We start from the raw sequence: 22,381 nt of genomic DNA, 5'->3' as shown, positions 1-22,381 counted from the left end.
ACCTTATACACACAAGTGTAAAGGGATAAAGAATATGTACATAAAGATATATGAATGAGTGATGGTACAGAGCGGCATAGGCAAGATGCAGTAGATGGTATCGAGTACAGTATATACATATGAGATGAGTTTGTAAACAAAGTGGCATAGTTTAAAGTGGCTAGTGATACATGTATTACATAAAGATGCAGTAGATGATATAGAGTACAGTATATACGTATACATATGAGATAAATAATGTAGGGTATGTAAACATTATATTAAGTAGCATTGTTTAAAGTGGCGAGTGATATATTTTACATCAATTCCCATCAATTCCCATTATTAAAGTGGCTGGAGTTGAGTCAGTGTGTTGGCAGCAGCCACTCAATGTTAGTGGTGGCTGTTTAACAGTCTGATGGCCTTGAGATAGAAGCTGCTTTTCAGTCTCTCGGTCCCAGCTTTGATGCACCTGTACTGACCTCGCCTTCTGGATGATAGCGGGGTGAACAGGCAGTGGCTCGGGTGGTTGTTGTCCTTGATGATCTTTATGGCCTTCCTGTGACATCGGGTGGTGTAGGTGTCCTGGAGGGCAGGTAGTTTGCCCCCGGTGATGCGTTGTGCAGACCTCACTACCCTCTGGAGAGCCTTACGGTTGTGGGCGGAGCAGTTGCCGTACCAGGCGGTGATACAGCCCGACAGGATGCTCTCGATTGTGCATCTGTAGAAGTTTGTGAGTGCTTTTGGTGACAAGCCGAATTTCTTCAGCCTCCTGAGGTTGAAGAGGCGCTGCTGCGCCTTCTTCACGATGCTGTCTGTGTGGGTGGACCATTTCAGTTTGTCTGTGATGTGTACGCCGAGGAACTTAAAACTTGCTACCCTCTCCACTACTGTTCCATCGATGTGGATAGGGGGGTGTTCCCTCTGCTGTTTCCTGAAGTCCACAATCATCTCCTTAGTTTTGTTGATGTTGAGTGTGAGGTTATTTCCCTGACACCACACTCCGAGGGCCCTCACCTCCTCCCTGTAGGCCGTCTCGTCGTTGTTGGTAATCAAGCCTACCACTGTTGTGTCGTCCGCAAACTTGATGATTGAGTTGGAGGCGTGCGTGGCCACGCAGTCGTGGGTGAACAGGGAGTACAGGAGAGGGCTCAGAACGCACCCTTGTGGGGCCCCAGTGTTGAGGATCAGCGGGGTGGAGATTTTGTTACCTACCCTCACCACCTGGGGGCGGCCCGTCAGGAAGTCCAGTACCCAGTTGCACAGGGCGGGGTCGAGACCCAGGGTCTCGAGCTTGATGACGAGTTTGGAGGGTACTATGGTGTTAAATGCTGAGCTGTAGTCGATGAACAGCATTCTCACATAGGTATTCCTCTTGTCCAGATGGGTTAGGGCAGTGTGCAGTGTGGTTGAGATTGCATCGTCTGTGGACCTATTTGGGCGGTAAGCAAATTGGAGTGGATCTAGGGTGTCAGGTAGGGTGGAGGTGATATGGTCCTTGACTAGTCTCTCAAAGCACTTCATGATGACGGAAGTGAGTGCTACGGGGCGGTAGTTGTTTAGCTCAGTTACCTTAGCTTTCTTGGGAACAGGAACAATGGTGGCCCTCTTGAAGCATGTGGGAACAGCAGACTGGGATAGGGATCGATTGAATATGTCCGTAAACACACCAGCCAGCTGGTCTACGCATGCTCTGAGGGCACGGCTGGGGATGCCGTCTGGGCCTGCAGCCTTGCGAGGGTTAACACGTTTAAATGTTTTACTCACCTCGGCTGCAGTGAAGGAGAGTCCGCATGTTTTGGTTGCGGGCCGTGTCAGTGGCACTGTATTGTCCTCAAAGCGGGCAAAAAAGTTATTTAGTCTGCCTGGGAGCAAGGCATCCTGGTCCGTGACTGGGCTGGTTTTCTTTTTGTAATCCGTGATTGACTGTAGACCCTGCCACATACCTCGTGTCTGAGCCGTTGAATTGCGATTCTACTTTGTCTCTATACTGACGCTTAGCTTGTTTGATTGCCTTGCGGAGGGAATAGCTACACTGTTTGTATTCGGTCATGTTTCCGGTCACCTTGCCCTGATTAAAAGCAGTGGTTTGCGCTTTCAGTTTCACACGAATGCTGCCATCAATCCACGGTTTCTGGTTTGGGAATGTTTTAATCGTTGCTATGGGAACGACATCATCAACGCACGTTCTAATGAACTCGCTCACCGAATCAGCGTATTCGTCAATTTTGTTGTCTGACGCAATACGAAACATATCCCAGTCCACGTGATGGAAGCAGTCTTGGAGCGTGGAATCAGATTGGTCGGACCAGCGTTGAACAGACCTCAGCGTGGGAGCTTCTTGTTTTAGCTTCTGTCTGTAGGCAGGGAGCAACAAAATGGAGTAGTGGTCAGCTTTTCCGAAAGGAGTGCGGGGGAGGGCCTTATATGCATCGCGGAAGTTAGAATAGCAATGATCCAAGGTTTTACCAGCCCTGGTTGCGCAATCGATATGCTGATACAATTTAGGGAGTCTTGTTTTCAGATTAGCCTTGTTAAAATCCCCAGCTACAATGAATGCAGCCTCAGGATATATGGATTCCAGTTTGCAAAGAGTCAAATAAAGTTCGTTCAGAGCCCTCGATGTGTCTGCTTGGGGGGGAATATATACGGCAGTGATTATAATCGAAGAGAATTCCCTTGGTAGATAATGCGGTCGACATTTGATTGTGAGGAATTCTAAATCAGGTGAACAGAAGGACTTGAGTTCCTGTATGTTGTTGTGACCACACCACGTCTCATTAACCATAAAGCATACGCCCCCGCCCCTCTTCTTACCAGAAAGATGTTTGTTTCTGTCGGCGCGATGCGTGGAGAAACCAGTTGGCTGCACCGACTCCGATAGCTTCTCTCGAGTGAGCCATATTTCCGTGAAGCAAAGAACGTTACAGTCCCTGATGTCCCTCTGGAATGCTACCCTTGCTCGGATTTCATCAACCTTGTTGTCAAGAGACTGGACATTGGCGAGTAGTATGCTAGGGAGTGGTGCGCGATGTGCCCAATATGCAGCCCCTCTGTTGAGAGGAAATTTATGAAGGGCCATTGGTAAACTGCAGTGGCATTGTGTTTAGAGTGTCGACCCTGATATTGAAAGGTTGGGGGTTTGAGTCTTACCAAAGACACCAAAAATGGGACCTGATGCCTCCCTGCTTGGTACTCAGTGTGAAGGAGATGGATTTGGGGTATGTCCCTGTAACAGACGAGCGTCCTGTACGAGGTGTACTTCTACATAGAGCTGCCTCATGCTACAGAAACAGGAGATAAGCGCCTGCTGTTCTGGCTTGGACAAGGCTTACGTTCTGGTCAAATGCATTTACAACCTTGCTGGTGTCACGTTCTGACCTTAGTTCCTTTGTTTTGTCTTTTGTTTTAGTATGGTCAGGGTGTGAGTTGGGTGGGTTGTCTATGTTAGTTTGTCTATGATTTTCTATTTCTGTGTTTGGCCTGGTATGGTTCTCAATCAGAGGCAGCTGTCAATCGTTGTCCCTGATTGAGAACCATATTTAGGTAGCCTGTTTTCCATTGTGTTTTGTGGGTGGTTATTTTCTGTTTAGTGTGGTGTTGCACCTTACAGGACTGTTCGTTGGTTGTTTATTGTTTTGTTTTCAGTGTTCATTAAAATATTTAAAATATGAACACTTACCACACTGCACCTGGAATAGACACATTCCACATTGCAATTTGTTCATTTACCTAAGGTCAAATCTAGTCTTTGGAGACAAATATTTTTCAGACCTTGAAAATGAGCAAATATAAGAAAGGCAGAGACAGGGAAACAATTCAGAATTTTATATTTTTTCTTTGCATAGAAAACCTACCCATAGGTTCTCCTCATATAAAATACTTCTCGCATTTTCACATACCCAAATTCAAAACATAATGTAGATCTCCCATTTAGTCATTCCCATTCGGCAAGCTTGGTCATTACCATGAAAAGTCACTCTCTTCTACCATAAACCACTGAGTTAACATTATTGTAAAATGACCTAGTATAATCTGGAAGACTATTATGAATACAAAAATATGTCATTTTTAATTATCTAATTAAGAGCCAATGATATTAACATAAAGTGCAACAGAATATAAAATTGAAACTTTCTATCCCTTCACTACTTTTGCATGGTCACAGCATCGTATCTGTCTGACCTAAAATGATAGCTGTGCACACTCAGTGTATGGATGTGAATTCTAACATTGTTTCATTCCTCTGAGAGAATATGTCAACTGTCAAAATGCTCGAACACACTGAGGTACAGAACTACCGTGGAATGACTAGAGGGTTACAGACAGACATACAGTTGAAGTCGGAAGTTTACATACACCTCAGCCAAATACATTTAAACTCAGTTTTTCACAATTCCTGACATTTATTCCTAGTAAAAATTATGTTTTACGTCAGTTAGGATCACCACTTTATTTTAAGAATGTGAAATGTCAGAATAAAAGTAGAGAATTATTTATTTAAGCTTTTATTTCTTTCATCACATTTCCAGTGGGTCAGAAGTTTAAATACACTCAATTAGTATTTGGTAGCATTGCCTTGAAATTGTTGAACTTGGGTCAAATGTTTCAGGTAGCCTTCCACAAGCTTCCCTCAATAAGTTGGGTGAATTTTGGCCCATTCCTCCTGACAGAGCTGGTGTAACTGAGCCAGGTGTGTAGGCCTCCTTGCTCGCGCATGCTTTTTCAGTTCTGCCCACACATTTTCTATAGGATTGAGGTCTGGGCTTTGTGATGGTCATTGCAATACCCCGACTTTGTTGTCCTTAAGCCATTTTGCCACAATTTTGGAAGTATGCTTGGGGTCATTGTCCATTTGGAAGACCCATTTGTGACCAAGTTTTAACTTCCTGACTGATGTCTTGAAATGTTGCCTCATATATTTCCACATAATTTCCCACCCTCATGATGCCATCTATTTTGTGAAGTGTACCAGTCCCTCCTGCAGCAAAGCACCTCCACAACATGATGCTGCCACCCCCGTGCTTCACGGTTGGGATGTTGTTCTTCGGCTTGCAAGCCTCCCCCTTTTCCCTCCAAACATATACGATGGTCGTTATGGCCAAACATTTGTATTTTTGTCAGACCAGGGGACATTTCTCCAAAAAGTATAATCTTTGTCAACATGTGCAGTTGCAAACCTGGCTTTTATATGGCGGTTTTGGAGCAGTGGCTTCTTCCTTGCTCAGAGGCCTTTCAGGTTATGTCGATATAGGACTCGTTTTACTGTGGATAGATACTTTTGTACCCATTTCCTCCAGCATCTTCACAAGGTCCTTTGCTGTTGTTCTGGAATTGATTTGCACTTTTCGCACCAAAGTATGTTCATCTCTAGGAGACAGAATGTGTCTCCTTCCTGAGCGGTATGGCGGCTGCGTGGTCCCATGGTGTTTATACTTGCGTACTATTGTTTGTAGAGATGAACATGGTACCTTCAGGCGTTTGGAAATTGCTCCCAAGGATGAACCAGACTTGTGGAGGTCTACAATTTGTTTTTCTCTGATCTTGGATTATTTCTTAAGATTTTCCCATGATGCCAAGCAAAGAGGCACTGAGTTTGAAGGTATGCTTGAAATACATCCACAGGTACACTTCTAATTGACTCAAATGATGTCAATTAGCCTATCAGAAGCTTCTAAAGCCATGACATAATTTTCTGGAATTTTCCAAGCTGTTTAAAGGCACAGTCAACTTAATGTATGTAAACCTCTGGCCCACTGGAATTGTGATACAGTGAATGATAAGTGAAATAATCTGTCTCTAAAGAATTGTTGGAAAATGACTTGTGTCATGCACAAAGTAGATGTCCTAACCGACTTGCCAAAACTATAGTTTGTTAATAATACATTTGTGGAGTGGTTGAAAAACTAGTTTTAATGACTCCAACCTAAGTGTATGTAAACTTCCGACTTCAACTGTAGAACGATCAGTTTCTGAAGACTGCAATGGTGATAGTGAATGTGGAGTGGACACCAACATCTACAATCCATACTCATTCAACCTGAATAGTTTCACTTCAACTTGACTCTCAAGTCCACATCTCAGTTCTGTTCCTTGAAAGAGTCTTCAGGGCTAGGGTCCCACTCTTTCTGCTTCACAGCTGTGCTGCTCTTTAACCAGTCACCAGTCCGTTCCCCGATCTCACTAAGGCTAACCACCAGTGCTTAGACTACAACGGGGATTAATTGCAACTCTTACTCGTGGTTCAGCAGACCCGATGAACATGGCCATTGCTGTTTGAGATCCTCGTCAACCTGAGAGAAAGTTGAAAAGAAAGAGAGAAACAGTTGGGAAAAAAACAATTAGACCACATTTGCAACAGTGCAAACTCAGTGCTATCTGCTTCACGTTTCACTAGTAACTGACTATATCGGTTAAATGTCTATCTTCTATTCTCCATCTCCTTACCTCGGTGTAGGCAGGGGGAGGAGGGTACCAAAGCTCGGGGGCGCGCATGAACAGTCCTTCATCCTCATCTGCGTCGTAGTTGACCAGCAGAGGTGTGAGGGCGGAGTCGATACGGCAGTCGCGGGAGATGTTGCTGTAGCTGGGGGGTTGTGACGGGAGGCACAGCGACCCAAAGCTACTGAAGGGGGTGTTCAGGGACTCTGCCTGGCTGCTCATGCTGTTGGTGCGGCTGCCAAAGCCATTGAAGGGGATGTTCCCGATGACCAGGGGCAACTCTAGGACCACCTTGTCACTGCCGGGAATGTGGACATAGATCTGATGGATAGATAGATATGTCATTCCTAAGTTACAAGTCCTTTCAATCATTTTCAATGTGAGGTTTATGGTATGAGCCTATATCAAGCAACAAGTTGTCTCAAGTTTATGACTCACCCTGAGGGCATAGTCCACGTGAATGATGTCGCACCCCAGGAGTGAGGGCTTGAGCCTAGGCACTCGGATGGTCTTGCCCTGCCACATGTCACACATGCCCGAGATGATATGGTTGCCCCTCACGACTGAGAGCTTCTGCCCCAGGACCTTGGTCCTGCCATTGGCCTGGTAGGTGTGCTTGACCATGATGGCTGCCTTGGGCACCACGATACGTGAGCAGGTGTTTTCAAACTTTGCATTGATGCAGATGTCCTCGCCCTCGCAGAAGCCCTTGCGGTCGATCTTGGCACTGATGGACACATGTCCATCTGGGATGAACATGCAGGTGAGCTTCTTCTCCTTCGTACCTGCAGCTGGAGCCTGGACGAGAAACAATGAGAAACATTAACATGAGTTAAACATAAATCACCCAACATGTTGATTGCAAGTCAACCATCAAGCCTAACACCAACCACCCACACCTTATAATCTCTCATGTATAGCTAGTTATGGCAAAGTTATACAATTGTCATTAACATTATTAAGCCATGCATCATCATTACATGGCTCATTCAGGAGAACAAGTTGTATAATACAATCACTGTCAAGTAGCAATGTGTATAATGTAATAACTATCAAATGGCATTATTCCTTGTGGTGATAATTATGATGATGTGAATGAGCTGTTATGTACCAGGAGGTCAGGGGTGTTGACGTCCAAGGGCTCCTCCACCTCAAAGTGTTTCTCGCACTGCAAGGCAGGCTGGGAAGGCCTCTCCATCACAGCCCTGACATAATACTGGACACAGCCAAACTTCCCCTTGTAGGACGACACCAGTTGCCTGTGACAAAAGCAGGAGGAATTTTAGTTGTGGGATGCTGTCATTACCACATAATGCTATGCCTTTATAGGAAACAAACAACAAGGTTTTTACAGTCCTTGATGCTTACCCAGGATGTGGCAGCTCAAAGCCAAACATGTACTCATATCTGTTCCCTGGTCTGAGAGTAACCAAGCCATTGGAATCTGAGGACAAGATAAATACATTATGGTCCATTCATTAAACTATGAATTTAGCCAATCTCTCTTAGGTTAATATATTTTGGTCTATTTGTGCAATCCACTGTAGACCACAGGACACCCGTGGTCCACTTCTAGTGCTTATGGGCCAATAACAACCACCCCTGGCGCATTTGATAATCCCTAAACATCGACGTATGTAAATAAAACATATAGCTAGTCTATAAAGCATACTTTCTCATTCTCCATTTTTGCGCACTACACTGTACTCACAGACTGCAGTAGCCAGCTAGTGACAGTGCATAAAAGCTGGATGACACCGGATGTAGCCTGCCGACTGCTTTGAATGGCTATATTCACATTCGAGACAAAGACATTTACTTTTTGTATATTTTAGTTTGTAATATTACCTCTAGGCTGGTGGTCCAGATAAACGGTATCTTCGTATTTCAGATATTCAATGTCTTCACGGCATCTGTGCTTTCCTTTCGCGTATTCCACTTTTGCGCATCCAATTCCAAACACTCTCATAGCGGACACCTTGGTCACCTCGGACACCTCAACCACAATATTCCCGGCTACCTTGTCACCACTGGAGTAGAAAGCCTTAGTAGGATCATGGAAAACGACCTCAAAGGTCTTCAATTTCTTTGTAATGATGACCATTTTAATATTTGTTCAGTGTCCCGTGGTTTAGAAAATATAAGTGGAAAATAGCCGACCGCTATTATTAGCTAGTTAAGCCTATTGAATTCCACTGATGAACAAATGTCCAACAGTTTGATTGCATTCCAATCACTATACTGTCACAATGTTAGCTACTTATTGTCATCATCCGTACAATTCTGAGCTGACTGTAAACAGCAAGTCTCCGCATTGGTTTTATATGGATGGCGAGTAGACATCCAAACCCAGTCTCGCCAGCCGCATACTCACTATCCCGTTACCGGACTGTGCATGCTGTCGGTGAATGCACCGTCTGAACTGCTGCATGTACAGCCCTCTCATTGGTAAAACATATCTTGTTTGTGCACCTCCTTGCCAATCAGCACACAGAAAGACCGCGTGGACACCTCATGGTAAAGTAACGAAGAGGACATATCGCATGTATAGGCGTGGCACTGGGGTTAGATCCATCTAGATCCCCAAAATGAGTCAATCAATCATTCATTATACCCAACATACAGGTGTTAACGTAATATGTTCTCTAAATCTCTAATAATAAATGTTGATTGAACGCAAGCATGAACAAGTTTGTTACTTCTAACCAACACCTTACATTTGGGTAGGTAGACAAATCTGTCTCTGATGGTAGGCTATGCTTGCTGACTGTCAACACTCAAAAAAGTGTAGGTAGCCTATAGGGTAGAGTCAGGTTCAAATCCCAAATCTGACGGGAAGATCTGGTGGGATATGACAGGATGTTACAACATGGTCTGAGAGCATTTCGTATTGTAGCGACCCGCACGGACAGCTGTGTATTGAGTTATGCTGTTCGTTTGTTGTGTTGTATTTATTAGTACCTAGTGTTCGCTGGGTCCGGCGTGCCAGTCAACCTGCTATCTGCCAACCACAGGAATGCCTGGAATGTACCGGTGCGGGCATCCTTGTGGTTGGTGGAACGGCCGGGGGGATTTGGCAGGGGGTGGAGCACCGTAAATATAAGAGCATGCTTAGCCATTGTTCTTTCGCTTACGTTTTGTCTTTATCAAGAGATGGTCACAGTTGTTTTATACTTTGATCCTTGATTTATTTGGCGCGGGCTACGGCCGAACAGTAGCCTGTGTTGAGTTGGGTTAATAAACCGGGAATTCGTGAAGTCAATCCTGTCTGGACATTTGCTCGTTTATGATCTAGCCAGGTCAAATTTATCTGAGACACTCCATTTATATGATATGTTATGTTTCGTATGGTATGTATTATTTTCTGGTTGTCCATCATCCATTTCTTCTATGTTACAAATTACAATTCGTATGATATGCTACAAATTGCAATTTGTACAATATGTTACATATTTGCAAAATGTACAATATGTTAAGAATTTGCTAAACAAATTAGGAATTCCAATTTGTTCTGGCTAACGCTAAAGTTTGCTAGTTCTAGGGGTTAGGAGTTAGGTTAAGGCTAGTGTTTCGGTTAGCTAAAACGGTTATAGATTATCTAACATGCTAAGTAGTTGCAAAGTAGCTCAAATTGTCCGTGATGAGATTCGAACAAATAACCTTTAGGTTGCTAGACTTTCTTGTTATATGCCCACCCCGAACAACCACCCGTGTTGCTGATTTAAATATTTTAACGCATTCATAAAGCTCCTGTGGTTCCATTTGCAAGGCATGGTCATACATCCTGGTTGCTATCTGGAAGAGTAAAATACTATTTTTCACTACACAGATCAGAGGTTAAACATAGGCATAACCATTTCACAGCGCTGAGGTAACAAGTAACAACCTTCAAATGCACGGACACACCTGTAGCGTTTGCCGGCAGAGTGTATTTGGCAGAGAGTTGTCTACCTGGCTGGCACCTTTTGAACAGAGTGCAGGCTGTATTTTGCAAACCAAGAACAAACCCATTGTATATTTAGAAATAGGGTGAAAATATCGGCAGTCAGACACCTACCTAGATGTGTTTAAGGAGAAAACACATCGCACTGAATGACGGTCTGCCTTGCCTAAAATGTTGGTAAGCCTCTGACTACCGACATTTTCCCCTGAATCCCTTTACGAAAAAAGGTTGCGGTCGGATTGCAGTATAACTGCAGTATGCTGCAAATTCTGCGTCCAAAATAACAGTTTTTTAAACTGCAGTAATTTTGCAGTATAACTAGTTATTCTGCATTTACTAGGTCCAAAATACCACAGTCAAATGTTTTGTCAAATGCGCCGAATACAACAGATGTAGACTGAAATGCTTACTTATAAGCCCTTAACCAACAATGCTTTAAGAATTTAAGAGAACCGTGTTAAGTAAAAAAAATAATTAAACATCAGTAAAATAACAATACAGTTGAAGTGGGAAGTTTACATACACCTTAGCCAAATACATTTAAATGCCGTTTTTCACAATTCCTGACATTTAATCCTAGTAAAAAAATCCCTGTTTTAGGTCAGTTGGGATCACCACTTTATTTTAAGAATGTGAAATGTCAGAATAATTAATAGATTCATTTCAGCTTTTATTTCTTTCATCACATTCTCACTGGGTCAGAAGTTTACATACACTCAATTAGTATTTGGTAGTGTAAGAGTTTAGCTTCTGTCCCTCTCCTTGCCCCTATCTGGGCTCGAACCAGGGACCCTCTACACACATTGAGAACAGCCATCCTCGACGCATCGTTACCCAACACTCCACAAAAACTGCGGCCCTTGCAGAGCAAGGTACACAACTACTTCAAGGTCTCAGAGCAAGTGACGTCACCGATTGAAATGCTATTAGCGCGCACCCCGCTAACTAGCTAGCCATTTCACATCGGTTATATTGCTTTTAAATTGTTTAACTCAGGTAGCCTTCCACAAGCTTCCCACAATAAGTTGGGTGAATTTTGGCCCATTTCTCCTGACAGAGCTGCTGTAACTGAGTCAGGTTTGTAGGCCTCCTTGCTCGCACACGCTTTTTCAGTTCTGCCTACAAATGTTCTATAGGATTGAGGTCAGGGCTTTGTGATGGCCACTCCAATACCTTGACTTTGTTGTCCTTAAGCCATTTTGCCACAACTTTGGAAGTATGCTTGGGGTCATTGTCTATTTGGAAGACCCATTTGCGACCAAGCTTTAACTTCCTGACTGATGTCTTGAGATATAGCCACAATTCACCCCCCCCCCCCCCCCCCCCTCATGATGCCATCTATTTTGTGAAGTGCACCTGTCCCTCCTGCAACAAAGCACCCCCACAACATGATGCTGCCACGCCCGTGCTTCTCGGTTGGGGATGTTGTTCTTCAGCCTGCAAGCATCCCCCTTTTTCGTCAAAACATAACGATGGTCATTATGGCCAAGCAGTTCTATTTTTGTTCCATCAGACCAGAGGACATTTCTCCAAAAAGTACAATCTTTGTCCCATTGTGGAGTTGCAAACCGTAGTCTGGCTTTTTTATGTCGGTTTTGGAGCAGTGGCTTCTTCCTTGCTGAGCGGCCTTTCAGGATATGTCAATATAGGACTCATTTTACTGTGGATATAGATAATTTTGTACCCATTTCCTCAGCATCTTCACAAGGTCCTTTGCTGCTGTTCTGGGATTGATTTGCACTTTTCGCAGCAAAGTACGTTCATCTCTAGGAGATAGAACGTGTCTCCTTCCTGAGCAGACCCCAAGTAAATGCAATCAGTTTCACGTTGATTCAATGTCATCACATACATTTCTGGGGGTTGAAATGGAGTGGAAATGTTGATTTAACCACTTTGTGCCTAGTGGGATGGCACCTGTGCAAATTCCTGCCAATTCAATCAAAACCTGCCAGTGGCTGACTATGGGCCAGCCCTTTCTATGGATTTTGAGAGTAGACTACTGGAGAGTGGTGGTCTCTATGGATGTATAATGTTCTGAAACCACCCTTGTCTGCTGCATAGCATTAGTCAGACCAAGTAACGTTTGATGAGTGACTGCTGAGGTAGAGGAAATGGGCTTGTTATGGTATGGCGCCATCTAATGGTTAGATTCATTATGGTTTGGTGTTCAGAATTACAGTTCAGAGCTCGACTTGTCAGTTAAAGCAGCCACACAATTACCACAACTGTCTTGTCTGTGCACCTACTGCAGTTATTTTTTAAATCTAGTATTGTTCAGAATAAACTTTGGTTTAAATACTATTACTTTGGCTATCAGTCCTAAAAATAGACCCCCTAGGGCAAGGCATCCTCATCATGAACCTATAACACAGATTCATGTCCGCTACATTCACCCCCCTTGTACCTCCTCCCCCACGCGAGACTGTCCCACATTGGGTGCCATTGTAGCGGGCTGGATATAAACCCTGGTCTCCCATGGAAGAAACCAACATCTTGACCATTAGACCAAGAGGAGATTCCCTTTGGGCTGATGGTGACACTGATTTTGAAGTCGCAGGCAGGGCTACCTCATAACGAGACCATGAGCCTGACTCATGTCCACTACATAGACATTTTGTACACATACAGTGCCTTGCGAAAGTATTCGGCCCCCTTGAACTTTGCGACCTTTTGCCACAATTCAGGCTTCAAACATAGAGATATAAAACTGTATTTTTTTGTGAAGAATCAACAAGTGGGGCACAATCATGAAGTGGAACGACATTTATTGGATATTTCAACAAATTTTAACAAATCAAAACTGAAAAATTGGGCGTGCAAAATTATTCAGCCCCTTTACTTTCAGTGCAGCAAACTCTCTCCAGAAGTTCAGTGAGGATCTCTGAACGATCCAATGTTGACCTAAATGACTGATGATAAATACAATCCACCTGTGTGTAATCAAGTCTCCGTATAAATGCACCTGCACTGTGATAGTCTCAGAGGTCTGTTAAAAGCGCAGAGAGCATCATGAAGAACAAGGAACACACCAGGCAGGTCCGAGATACTGTTGTGAAGAAGTTTAAAGCCGGATTTGGATACACTACCCAACTGCCCCTAATGAAAACGATACAAAACAGCCTAAACCCAGCCATCAGAAAACTTTACTTTTTTCAATGTGTCAATCACTCGTGTCATCTGGGACCCACGAGCTAAGGCCAAGGGACTGCTAGGGGGGCACTTGAACATTCGCAGTGTCATTCCAAAAAGTGATCAAATTCAACATCTTTTCAGACTCTAACCTTGACTTCCTCTGCCTTTCAGAGACTTGGCTCCAGAAAAACTCTCCATCTGCTGCTTTGATTATGCTTGGCTACAATGTTTTCAGGAGAGACAGGATTGAAGGAAGAGTAGGGGGTCTGATGATTTACATTAAAGAACATATCCGATGTAAACAAATTGAGTGGTCATGTGATAATGAACTAGAATGTATTGACCTAAACATTACACCGTCTCCCAAAATGTATTTTACCCTTATTGGAATGTATAGACCACCTTCCACCAAAAGTGTGTTTTTTGATCCGTTTAATAACATGCTTAGGGAATGTGATTTTGGGAAAGAGGTCATCTTAATGGGAGATTTTAACATTAATTATGAAGACAAGTCTTGTAGGAAAACCCTCAAACGGATCACTAATACCTTTGACCTTACACAGCTAGTTAAAGGGCCAACCAGGGTGACTTGTTGCTCTAAAACACAGATTGATCTGCTGTTCAGTAATAAACCAGAGAGAGTGACTAAATCATTCAATATGGTTACTGGGCTGATCATAATCTGACAGTTATAGCCAGAAAGCTTTCCAGGAACAGGTTAGGCTACTCTCTACTGTTAGAAAGCCTGATCCGCTCAGAATACCTAGGAGTGAATTCAATTATTTTGAAAACGCAATTATTAACTGAAATGATTCCTTGTTCTATACAGATGTGGAAGCTGATAGAAAAACCTGACTATCCACAATCCAGACTACAATAAATGGCTTCCTAAAGAAAATCAAATCCAAACCTGGCCAAAAGAGCACTCTTCATTGGCTAAATGGAGAGATCTGGAAACTGATGAAATGGGATCATGCTCTAAAAACAGCCCCAAAGTCCAAATTAGAGCATGACGGACGTAGGTTTACCAGGTTGAGAAATAAGGTGATGAAAGAAATCAGACAGGCCATGGCAAACTTTATCAACATAATTGGTGAAGCAAAGGGAAATTCTAAATTGATCTGGGATAATCTAAAAAAGTTAACAGGGAAATACGATAGTAACACTGGAAAAAGTCTAGAAATCATGGTGAATTACAATCTAACACAGGATGCAGTCGAAATAGCAATAGCGTTCAATTCCTACTTTGTTTACTCTGTCAGGGTACTGACACAAAACCCCTCTACTGGTTTATTGGACTCATTGATAGTGAATGACACTCAACCTGTCTTCATCATAAGGGAGGTTTCTGAGTCAGAGGTGAACAAGGTGATTAACTCACTAAAAAACTCTAAAGCCAAAGATGTGTTTGGGCTGGACTCTACCTTTCTTAATAACTACCAAGACTCACTCATTGGCCCCATTACTGAAGTTACCAACACATTTATTGGTCAGGGGGTGATTCCAAGGATCTGGAAGTCAGCCATAATAATGTCCATCTTTAAATCAGGTGACCCTGCTGACATGAGTAACTACAGGCCCATTAATATACTACCTGTGGTGTCGAAGGTTGCTGAAAAGTGTGTAGCAGCGCAACTGATAGCCCACAGCAACAGCCCCTACACATTACACTCCATGCAGTTTGGCTTCAGAGCAAAATACTCTACAGAAACATCCAACCGCTTTCTTCTGGAACATGTGAAGTCCAAGCTGGACAGAGGGGGCGTTGTTGGGGCTGTATTTCTAGACCTAAGGAAAGCTTTTGATTAGAGGTCGACCGATTATTGGAGGACCAAAAAAAGCCGATACCGATTAATATATATATATCTATTACACACACACACACAATTGAAATCGGAAGTTTACATATACCTTAGCCAAATACATTTAAACTCAGCTTTTCACAATTCCTTACATTTATTCCTAGTAAAAATTCCCTGTCTTAGGTCAGTTAGGATCACCACTTTATTTTAAGAATGTGAAACGTCAGAATAATATTTGAGAATGATTTCTTTCAGCTTTTATTTCTTTCATCACATTCCCAGTGGGTCAGAAGTTTATACACTCAATTAGTATTTGGTAGCATTGCCTTTAAATAGTTGAACTTAGGTCAAACAAGCTTCGCAGAATAAGTTGTGTGAATTTTGGCCCATTCCGCCTGACAGAGCTGGTATAACTGAGTCAGGTTTGTAGGCTCACACACGATTTTTCAGTTCTGCCCACAACATTTCTATAGGATTGAGGTCAGGGTTTTGTGATGGCCACTCCAATACCTTGACTTTGTTGTCCTTAAGCCATTTTGCCACAACTTTGGAAGTATGCTTGGGGTCATTGTCCGTTTGGAAGACCCATTTGCCACCAAGCTTTAACTTCCTGACTGATGTCTTGAGATGTTGCTTCAATATATCCACATCATTTTCTTTCCTCATGTCATCTATTTTGTGAAGTGCACATGTCCCTCCTTCAGCAAAGCACCCACACAACGTGATGCTGCCACGCCCGTGCTTCACGGTTGGGATGTTGTTCTTCGGCTTGCAACACTCCCCCTTTTTCCTCCAAACATCACAATGGTCATTATGGCCAAACAGTTCTATTTTTGTTTCATCAGACCAGAGGACATTTCTCCAAAAAGTACTATCTTTGTCCCCATGTGCATTTGAAAACCGTAGTCTGGCTTTTTTATGCGGTTTTGGAGTAGTGGCTTCTACCTTGCTGAGCGGCCTGGGATTGATTTTTACTTTTCGCACCAAAGTACGTTCATCTCAAGGAGACCGAACGCGTCTCCTTCCTGAGCAGTATAATCGCTGTGTGGTCCCATGGTGTTTATACTTGCATACTATTTTTTGTACAGATCAATGTGGTACCTTCAGGCATTTGGAAATTGCAGGTGCAGGAGAACAAACTTGATATAAACGGAGTCATTTAATAAGAAAGACAAACAAACTCCAAAACATACAAAAAATAATAAAATGGGTACAAAACCCGTTGCGCACCAACACATAATAGCACTAACATACAAACAAATCTCCAACAAGGACATGAGGGGAAACAGAGGGTTAAATACACAACATGTAATTGATGAAACCAGGTGTGAAGGAAGACGAGACAAAACCAATGGAAAATGAAAAATGGATCGGTGATCGGTAGAAGATCGGTGACGTCGACCGTCGAACACCGCCCGAACAAGGAGAGGGACCGTCTTTGGCAGAAGTCGTGACAGTAGCCCCCCCCCCGACGCGCGTATCCAGCAGCACGTCGACACAGACCTCGGGGACGACCCGGAGGGCGAGGTGCAGGGCGATCCGGATGGAGACGGTGGAAGTCTCGCAGCATATAAGGATCCAATACGTCCTCCACCGGAACCCAGCATCTACTCCTCTGGACCATACCCCTCCCAGTCCATGAGGTACTGAAGGCCCGTTGTCTCGAATCCAGTGTGGAACGAACAGAGTACGCCGGGGCCCCCTCGATATCCAGAGGGGGTGGAGGAACCTCCCGCACCTCATACTCCTGGAGCGGGCCAGCCACCACCGGCCTGAGGAGAGACACATATGGAACGAGGGGTTAATGAGGTAATCGGGGGGAAGCTGTAACCTGTACCATACATTTTTCACTCTCCTCAGGACTTTAAATGGCCCCCACAAACCGCGGACCCAGCTTCCCGACAGGGCAGGCGGAATGGCAGGTTTTGGGTCGAGAACCAGACCCTGTCCCCCGGTGCGAACACCAGGGCCTCACTGCGGTGACAGTCTGCACCCCTTTTCTGGCGCAGTATGGTGCGGCGTCCCATGTTTCCTCCGCGCGCCAGAACCAGTCGTCCACCGCAGGAGCCTCGGTCTGACTCTGATGCCAAGGAGCCAGAACCGGCTGATACCCCAAGACACACTGGAAGGGAGAAAGGTTAGTGAAGGAGTGGCAAAGCGAGTTCTGGGCCATCTCTGCCCAGGGCACGAACGCCGCCCACTCCCCTGGCCGGTCCTGGCAAAAAGACCTCAGAAACCTACCAACATCCTGGTTAACTCTCTCCACCTGCCCATTACTCTCGGGGTGAAAACCTGAGGTAAGGCTGACCGAGACCCCCAGACGTTCCATGAACACCCTCCAGACCCTTGACATGAACTGGGGACCCCGATCAAACACTATATCCTCAGGCACCCCGTAGTGTCGGAAGACGTGTGTATACAGGGCCTCCACAGTTTGTAGGTCCGTAGGGAGACCGGGCAAAGGGAGGAGACGACAGGACTTAGAAAAACGATCCACAACGACCAGGATCGTGGTGTTACCCTGTGAAGGTGGAAGATCGGTTAGGAAATCCACCGACAGGTGCTACCACGGCCGTTGTGGAATGGGTAAGGGTTGTAGCTTACCTCTGGGCAGGTGTCTAGGAGCCTTACACTGAGCGCACATCGAGCAGGAGGAAACATAAACCCTCACTTCATTAGCGAAAGTGGGCCACCTCTACTTCCCACTAAGACAGCGCACCGTCCGACCGATCCCAGGATGACCAGAGGAGGGTGACGTGTGGGCCCAATAGATCAGCCAGTCGCGGACAGCAGACGGAACATATAGACACCCAGCTGGACACTGAGGGGGAGCGTGACGCCCGCTCAATGTCCGCGTCCAGCTCCCACACTACCGGCGCCACCAAGCAAGAGGCTGGGAGTATGGGAGTGGGATCCATGGGCCGCTCCTCTGTGTCATACAGCCGGGACAATGTGTCTGCCTTAACGTTCTGGGAGCCTGGTCTGTAAGAAAGGGTAAACACAAAAAGGGTGAAAAACATGGCCCACCTTGCCTGGCGAGGGTTCAGTCTCCTCGCGGCCCGGATGTACTCCAGATTGCGATGGTCAGTCCAGATGAGAAAAGGGTGTTTAGCCCCCTTAAGCCAATGTCTCCACGCCTTCAAGGCCTTGACGACAACCAACAACTCCCGGTCCCCCACGTCATAGTTTCGCTCCGCTTGGCTGAGCTTCTTTGAGAAGAAGGCACAAGGGCGGAGCTTAGGTGGCTTACCCGAGCGCTGAGAGAGCACAGCTCCTATCCCAGCCTCAGACGCGTCCACCTCCACTATGAATGCTAAAGAGGGATTCGGATGCGCTAGCACGGGAGCAGAGGTAAACAAATCCCTCAAGTGACTGAAAGCCCTGTCCGCCTCAGCCATCCACTGCAAGCGCACTGGGCTCCCCATCAGCAGTGAAGTAATGGGAGCTGCTACTTGTCCAAAACCCCAGATAAACCTACGGGAATAGTTGGCAAACCCTAAGAATCGCTGACCTCCTTTACCGTGGTGGGAGTCGGCTGCAATGCGGTCACTCTCCATCTCCACCCCTGAAGTGGAAATGCGATACCCTAGCCTTGACGTACAGGTCATGCTCCAACAGGCGACCAAGCACTTTGCGCACCAGGGACACATGCTCGGCGCGTGTAGCGGAGTATATCAAAATAAAATGTAAAATATGTACAGTGCCTTGCGAAAGTATTCGGCCCCCTTGAACTTTCCGACCTTTTGCCACATTTCAGGCTTCAAACATAAAGATATAAAAATGTATTTTTTTGTGAAGAATCAACAACAAGTGGGACACAATCATGAAGTGGAACGACATTTATTGGATATTTCAAACTTTTTTAACAAATCAAAAACTGAAAAATTGGGCGTGCAAAATTATTCAGCCCCCTTAAGTTAATACTTTGTAGCACCACCTTTTGCTGCGATTACAGCTGTAAGTCGCTTGGGGTATGTCTCTATCAGTTTTGCACATCGAGAGACCGACATTTTTTCCCATTCCTCCTTGCAAAACAGCTCGAGCTCAGTGAGGTTGGATGGAGAGCATTTGTGAACAGCAGTTTTCAGTTCTTTCCACAGATTCTCGATTGGATTCAGGTCTGGACTTTGACTTGGCCATTCTAACACCTGGATATGTTTATTTTTGAACCATTCCATTGTAGATTTTGCTTTATGTTTTGGATCATTGTCTTGTTGGAAGACAAATCTCCGTCCCAGTCTCAGGTCTTTTGCAGACTCCATCAGGTTCTTCCAGAATGGTCCTGTATTTGGCCCCATCCATCTTCCCATCAATTTTAACCATCTTCCCTGTCCCTGCTGAAGAAAAGCAGGCCCAAACCATGATGCTGCCACCACCATGTTTGACAGTGTGTTGCTTTTACGCCAAACATAACATTTTGCATTGTTGCCAAAAAGTTCAATTTTGGTTTCATCTGACCAGAGCACCTTCTTCCACATGTTTGGTGTGTCTCCCAGGTGGCTTGTGGCAAACTTTAAACAACACTTTTTATGGATATCTTTAAGAAATTGCTTTCTTCTTGCCACTCTTCCATAAAGGCCAGATCTGTGCAATATACGACTGATTGTTGTCCTATGGACAGAGTCTCCCACCTCAGCTGTAGATCTCTGCAGTTCATCCAGAGTGATCATGGGCCTCTTGGCTGCATCTCTGATCAGTCTTCTCCTTGTATGAACTGAAAGTTTAGAGGGACGGCCAGGTCTTGGTAGATTTGCAGTGGTCTGATACTCCTTCCATTTCAATATTATCGCTTGCACAGTGCTCCTTGGGATGTTTAAACTTGGGAAATCTTTTTGTATCCAAATCCGGCTTTAAACTTCTTCACAACAGTATCTCGGACCTGCCTGGTGTGTTCCTTGTTCTTCATGATGCTCTCTGCGCTTTTAACGGACCTCTGAGACTATCACAGTGCAGGTGCATTTATACGGAGACTTGATTACACACAGGTGGATTGTATTTATCATCATTAGTCATTTAGGTCAACATTGGATCATTCAGAGATCCTCACTGAACTTCTGGAGAGAGTTGCACTGAAAGTAAAGGGGCTGAATAATTTTGCACGCCCAATTTTTCAGTTTTTGATTTGTTCAAAAAAGTTTAAAATATCCAATAAATGTCGTTCCACTTCATGATTGTGTCCCACTTGTTGTTGATTCTTCACAAAAAAATACAGTTTTATATCTTTATGTTTGAAGCCTGAAATGTGGCAAAAGGTCGCAAAGTTCAAGGGGGCCGAATACTTTCGCAAGGCACTGTATATATCCTATAGCACCATGTGTATATTTTCATTTACAATTGAATTCATCCATGAAATAAATAATACTAGCACATCAAATTACGTTATTATTGTACACTAGCCTACTCCCCTATCGACACAGTAAATATTGCCTACGCACTTTCGACAATACGTTATCAACTTGTGTAGTTGTGGACCTGTATATTCTTTAGCGTTTTCTTAGCACTATGTGTTCTCTCCCAGGTGCTTGTAATGGCAGAGATGACAGCCAGGTAGGATTCAAATCCAATTTTATTGGTCACATACACATATTTAGCAGATGTTATTGCGGGTGTAGCGAAATGCTTGTGTTCCTAGTGTAACGGATGTGAAACGGCTAGCTAGTTAGCGGTGTTCGCGCTAAATAGCGTTTCAATCATTGACGTCACTTGCTCTGAGACCTTGAAGTAGTAGTTCCCCTTGCTCTGCAAGGGCCGCGGCTTTTGTGGAGCGATGGGTAACGACACTTTGTGGGTGACTGTTGTTGATGTGTGCAGAGGGTCCCTGGTTTGCGCCCGGGTATGGGCGAGGGGACGGTCTAAAGTTATACTGTTACACTAGCTCCAACAGTGCAGTAGTATTTAACAATTCACAACAATACACACAATTCCAGTTGAGGTAGTTTAATGACGCTGATTCACAGAGCAGGAACAGCACAGCACATGGCTTGACAGTTGTGTTAACCAAGAGTGTGTGTGGTTCTGAAAAGGGGGAAATTAAATACAATAGTAAATGGCAGGTATAAACTTAATACTAGAGGTCAACCGATTATGATTTTTCAATGCCGATACTGATAATTGGAGGACCAAAAAAAGCTGATACCAATTAATCAGCCGATTTTTATATGCACACACACTTTTATTTTAACTTAATATAATACATCAATAAAATATATATAGTCTCAATAAATAATGAAACATTATCAATTTGGTTAAAATAATGCAAAAACAAAAGTGTTGGAGAAGAAAGTAAAAGTGCAATATGTGCTGTGTAAAAATGCTAACGTTTAAGTTCCTTGCTCAGAACATGAGAACATATGAAAGCTGGTCGTTCCTTTTAACATGAGTCTTCAATATTCCCAGGTAAGAAGTTTTAGGTTGTAGTTATTATAGGACTATTTCTCTCAATACCATTTTGAGGAGGTCACCTGCCGTTTCCAGGCAGTCTTCGACCGGAGGGTGAGCGCCTAAGAAAACCATACAGGCTTGTTGGGCATACAGGGTGGCAGGTAGCCTATCGGTTAGAGGTGTGAAACCCTTATTTTTTGGAGGGGTTGGGTTTCAAGCGGAAGTCAAATTTAAATAGCATAATTTACCGATAAAGTTATGTTAATCTTGCGTTATTTTATGTAACTGCGATGAGTGTTGGCGGATTGTCCCATCGAGTCATTCAATCAGTCGATACTTTAAAAATGTCCATTCGTTAATGCTTACCTTGTACGTATGTTTGTCCAGTGTAACTGCGTTTTTATTTTATTTTGGTGCTGCAATCTGTGGTTTAGTTAAACACTTAATTTGTTCTGTGCTGCAATCCGTAGTGTTTGTTAAAAACTTAATTCTACATACGCACGGTTGTTTAGCTATCGGGAAACGGCGTCCAGAGTTTGGTCACACAGGCACTTTTCTACACAGAGAGGAGATTCACTGGAGTTGGTGGGACCAGGGGGGAGCGAGAATGGGCGGGGTAAGCTCACCGGCGCCACCTTAATAAAAAAAAGCAGCCGCACAGACCTGTCAATCAACAAGCAACCCAGACAGACATCAGCCCCCA

The 22,381-nt window shown here is 44.3% G+C and overlaps 1 protein-coding gene and 1 long non-coding RNA gene across 2 annotated transcripts; both read right to left on the bottom strand.

Annotated features, from left to right (window-relative positions):
* Positions 1 to 3,792: 3,792 nt before the first annotated feature.
* Positions 3,793 to 9,231, bottom strand: LOC110486333 (thioredoxin-interacting protein). The gene is made up of 6 exons (XM_021557850.3): positions 8,269 to 9,231; positions 7,789 to 7,864; positions 7,532 to 7,679; positions 6,859 to 7,218; positions 6,427 to 6,741; positions 3,793 to 6,272 (listed from the first exon to the last, which is right to left on the bottom strand). Exons 1-6 carry the CDS (start codon positions 8,522 to 8,524, stop codon positions 6,213 to 6,215), a joined length of 1,215 nt encoding a protein of 404 aa, XP_021413525.2. The 5' UTR covers positions 8,525 to 9,231; the 3' UTR covers positions 3,793 to 6,212.
* Positions 9,232 to 15,531: 6,300 nt separating this feature from the next.
* On the bottom strand, positions 15,532 to 22,268 carry LOC149984928 (uncharacterized). Its single transcript, XR_016485765.1, has 2 exons — positions 22,045 to 22,268; positions 15,532 to 17,069 (listed from the first exon to the last, which is right to left on the bottom strand). It is a non-coding gene; the product is annotated as an uncharacterized LOC149984928 (long non-coding RNA).
* Positions 22,269 to 22,381: the final 113 nt, after the last annotated feature.

This window comes from Oncorhynchus mykiss, chromosome 2 (assembly GCF_057628025.1).
Source record: "Oncorhynchus mykiss isolate SJ-2025 chromosome 2, ASM5762802v1, whole genome shotgun sequence".
In the NCBI taxonomy this organism is placed as follows: domain Eukaryota; kingdom Metazoa; phylum Chordata; class Actinopteri; order Salmoniformes; family Salmonidae; genus Oncorhynchus; species Oncorhynchus mykiss.
The sequence above is the reverse complement of the archived record's forward strand: the minus strand, read 5'-3'. Positions and strand labels throughout refer to the sequence as shown.

Excerpts from the sequence above, each read along its gene's own strand:
- LOC110486333 (XM_021557850.3), bottom strand. The coding sequence starts at position 8,524 with ATGGTCATCATTACAAAGAAATTGAAGACCTTTGAGGTCGTTTTCCAT. Across the intron at positions 7,680-7,788 it reads TTTGAGCTGCCACATCCTGG|GCAACTGGTGTCGTCCTACA; the intron begins GTAAGCATCAAG and ends CTTTTGTCACAG. Across the intron at positions 7,219-7,531 it reads TCAACACCCCTGACCTCCTG|GCTCCAGCTGCAGGTACGAA; the intron begins GTACATAACAGC and ends TTTCTCGTCCAG.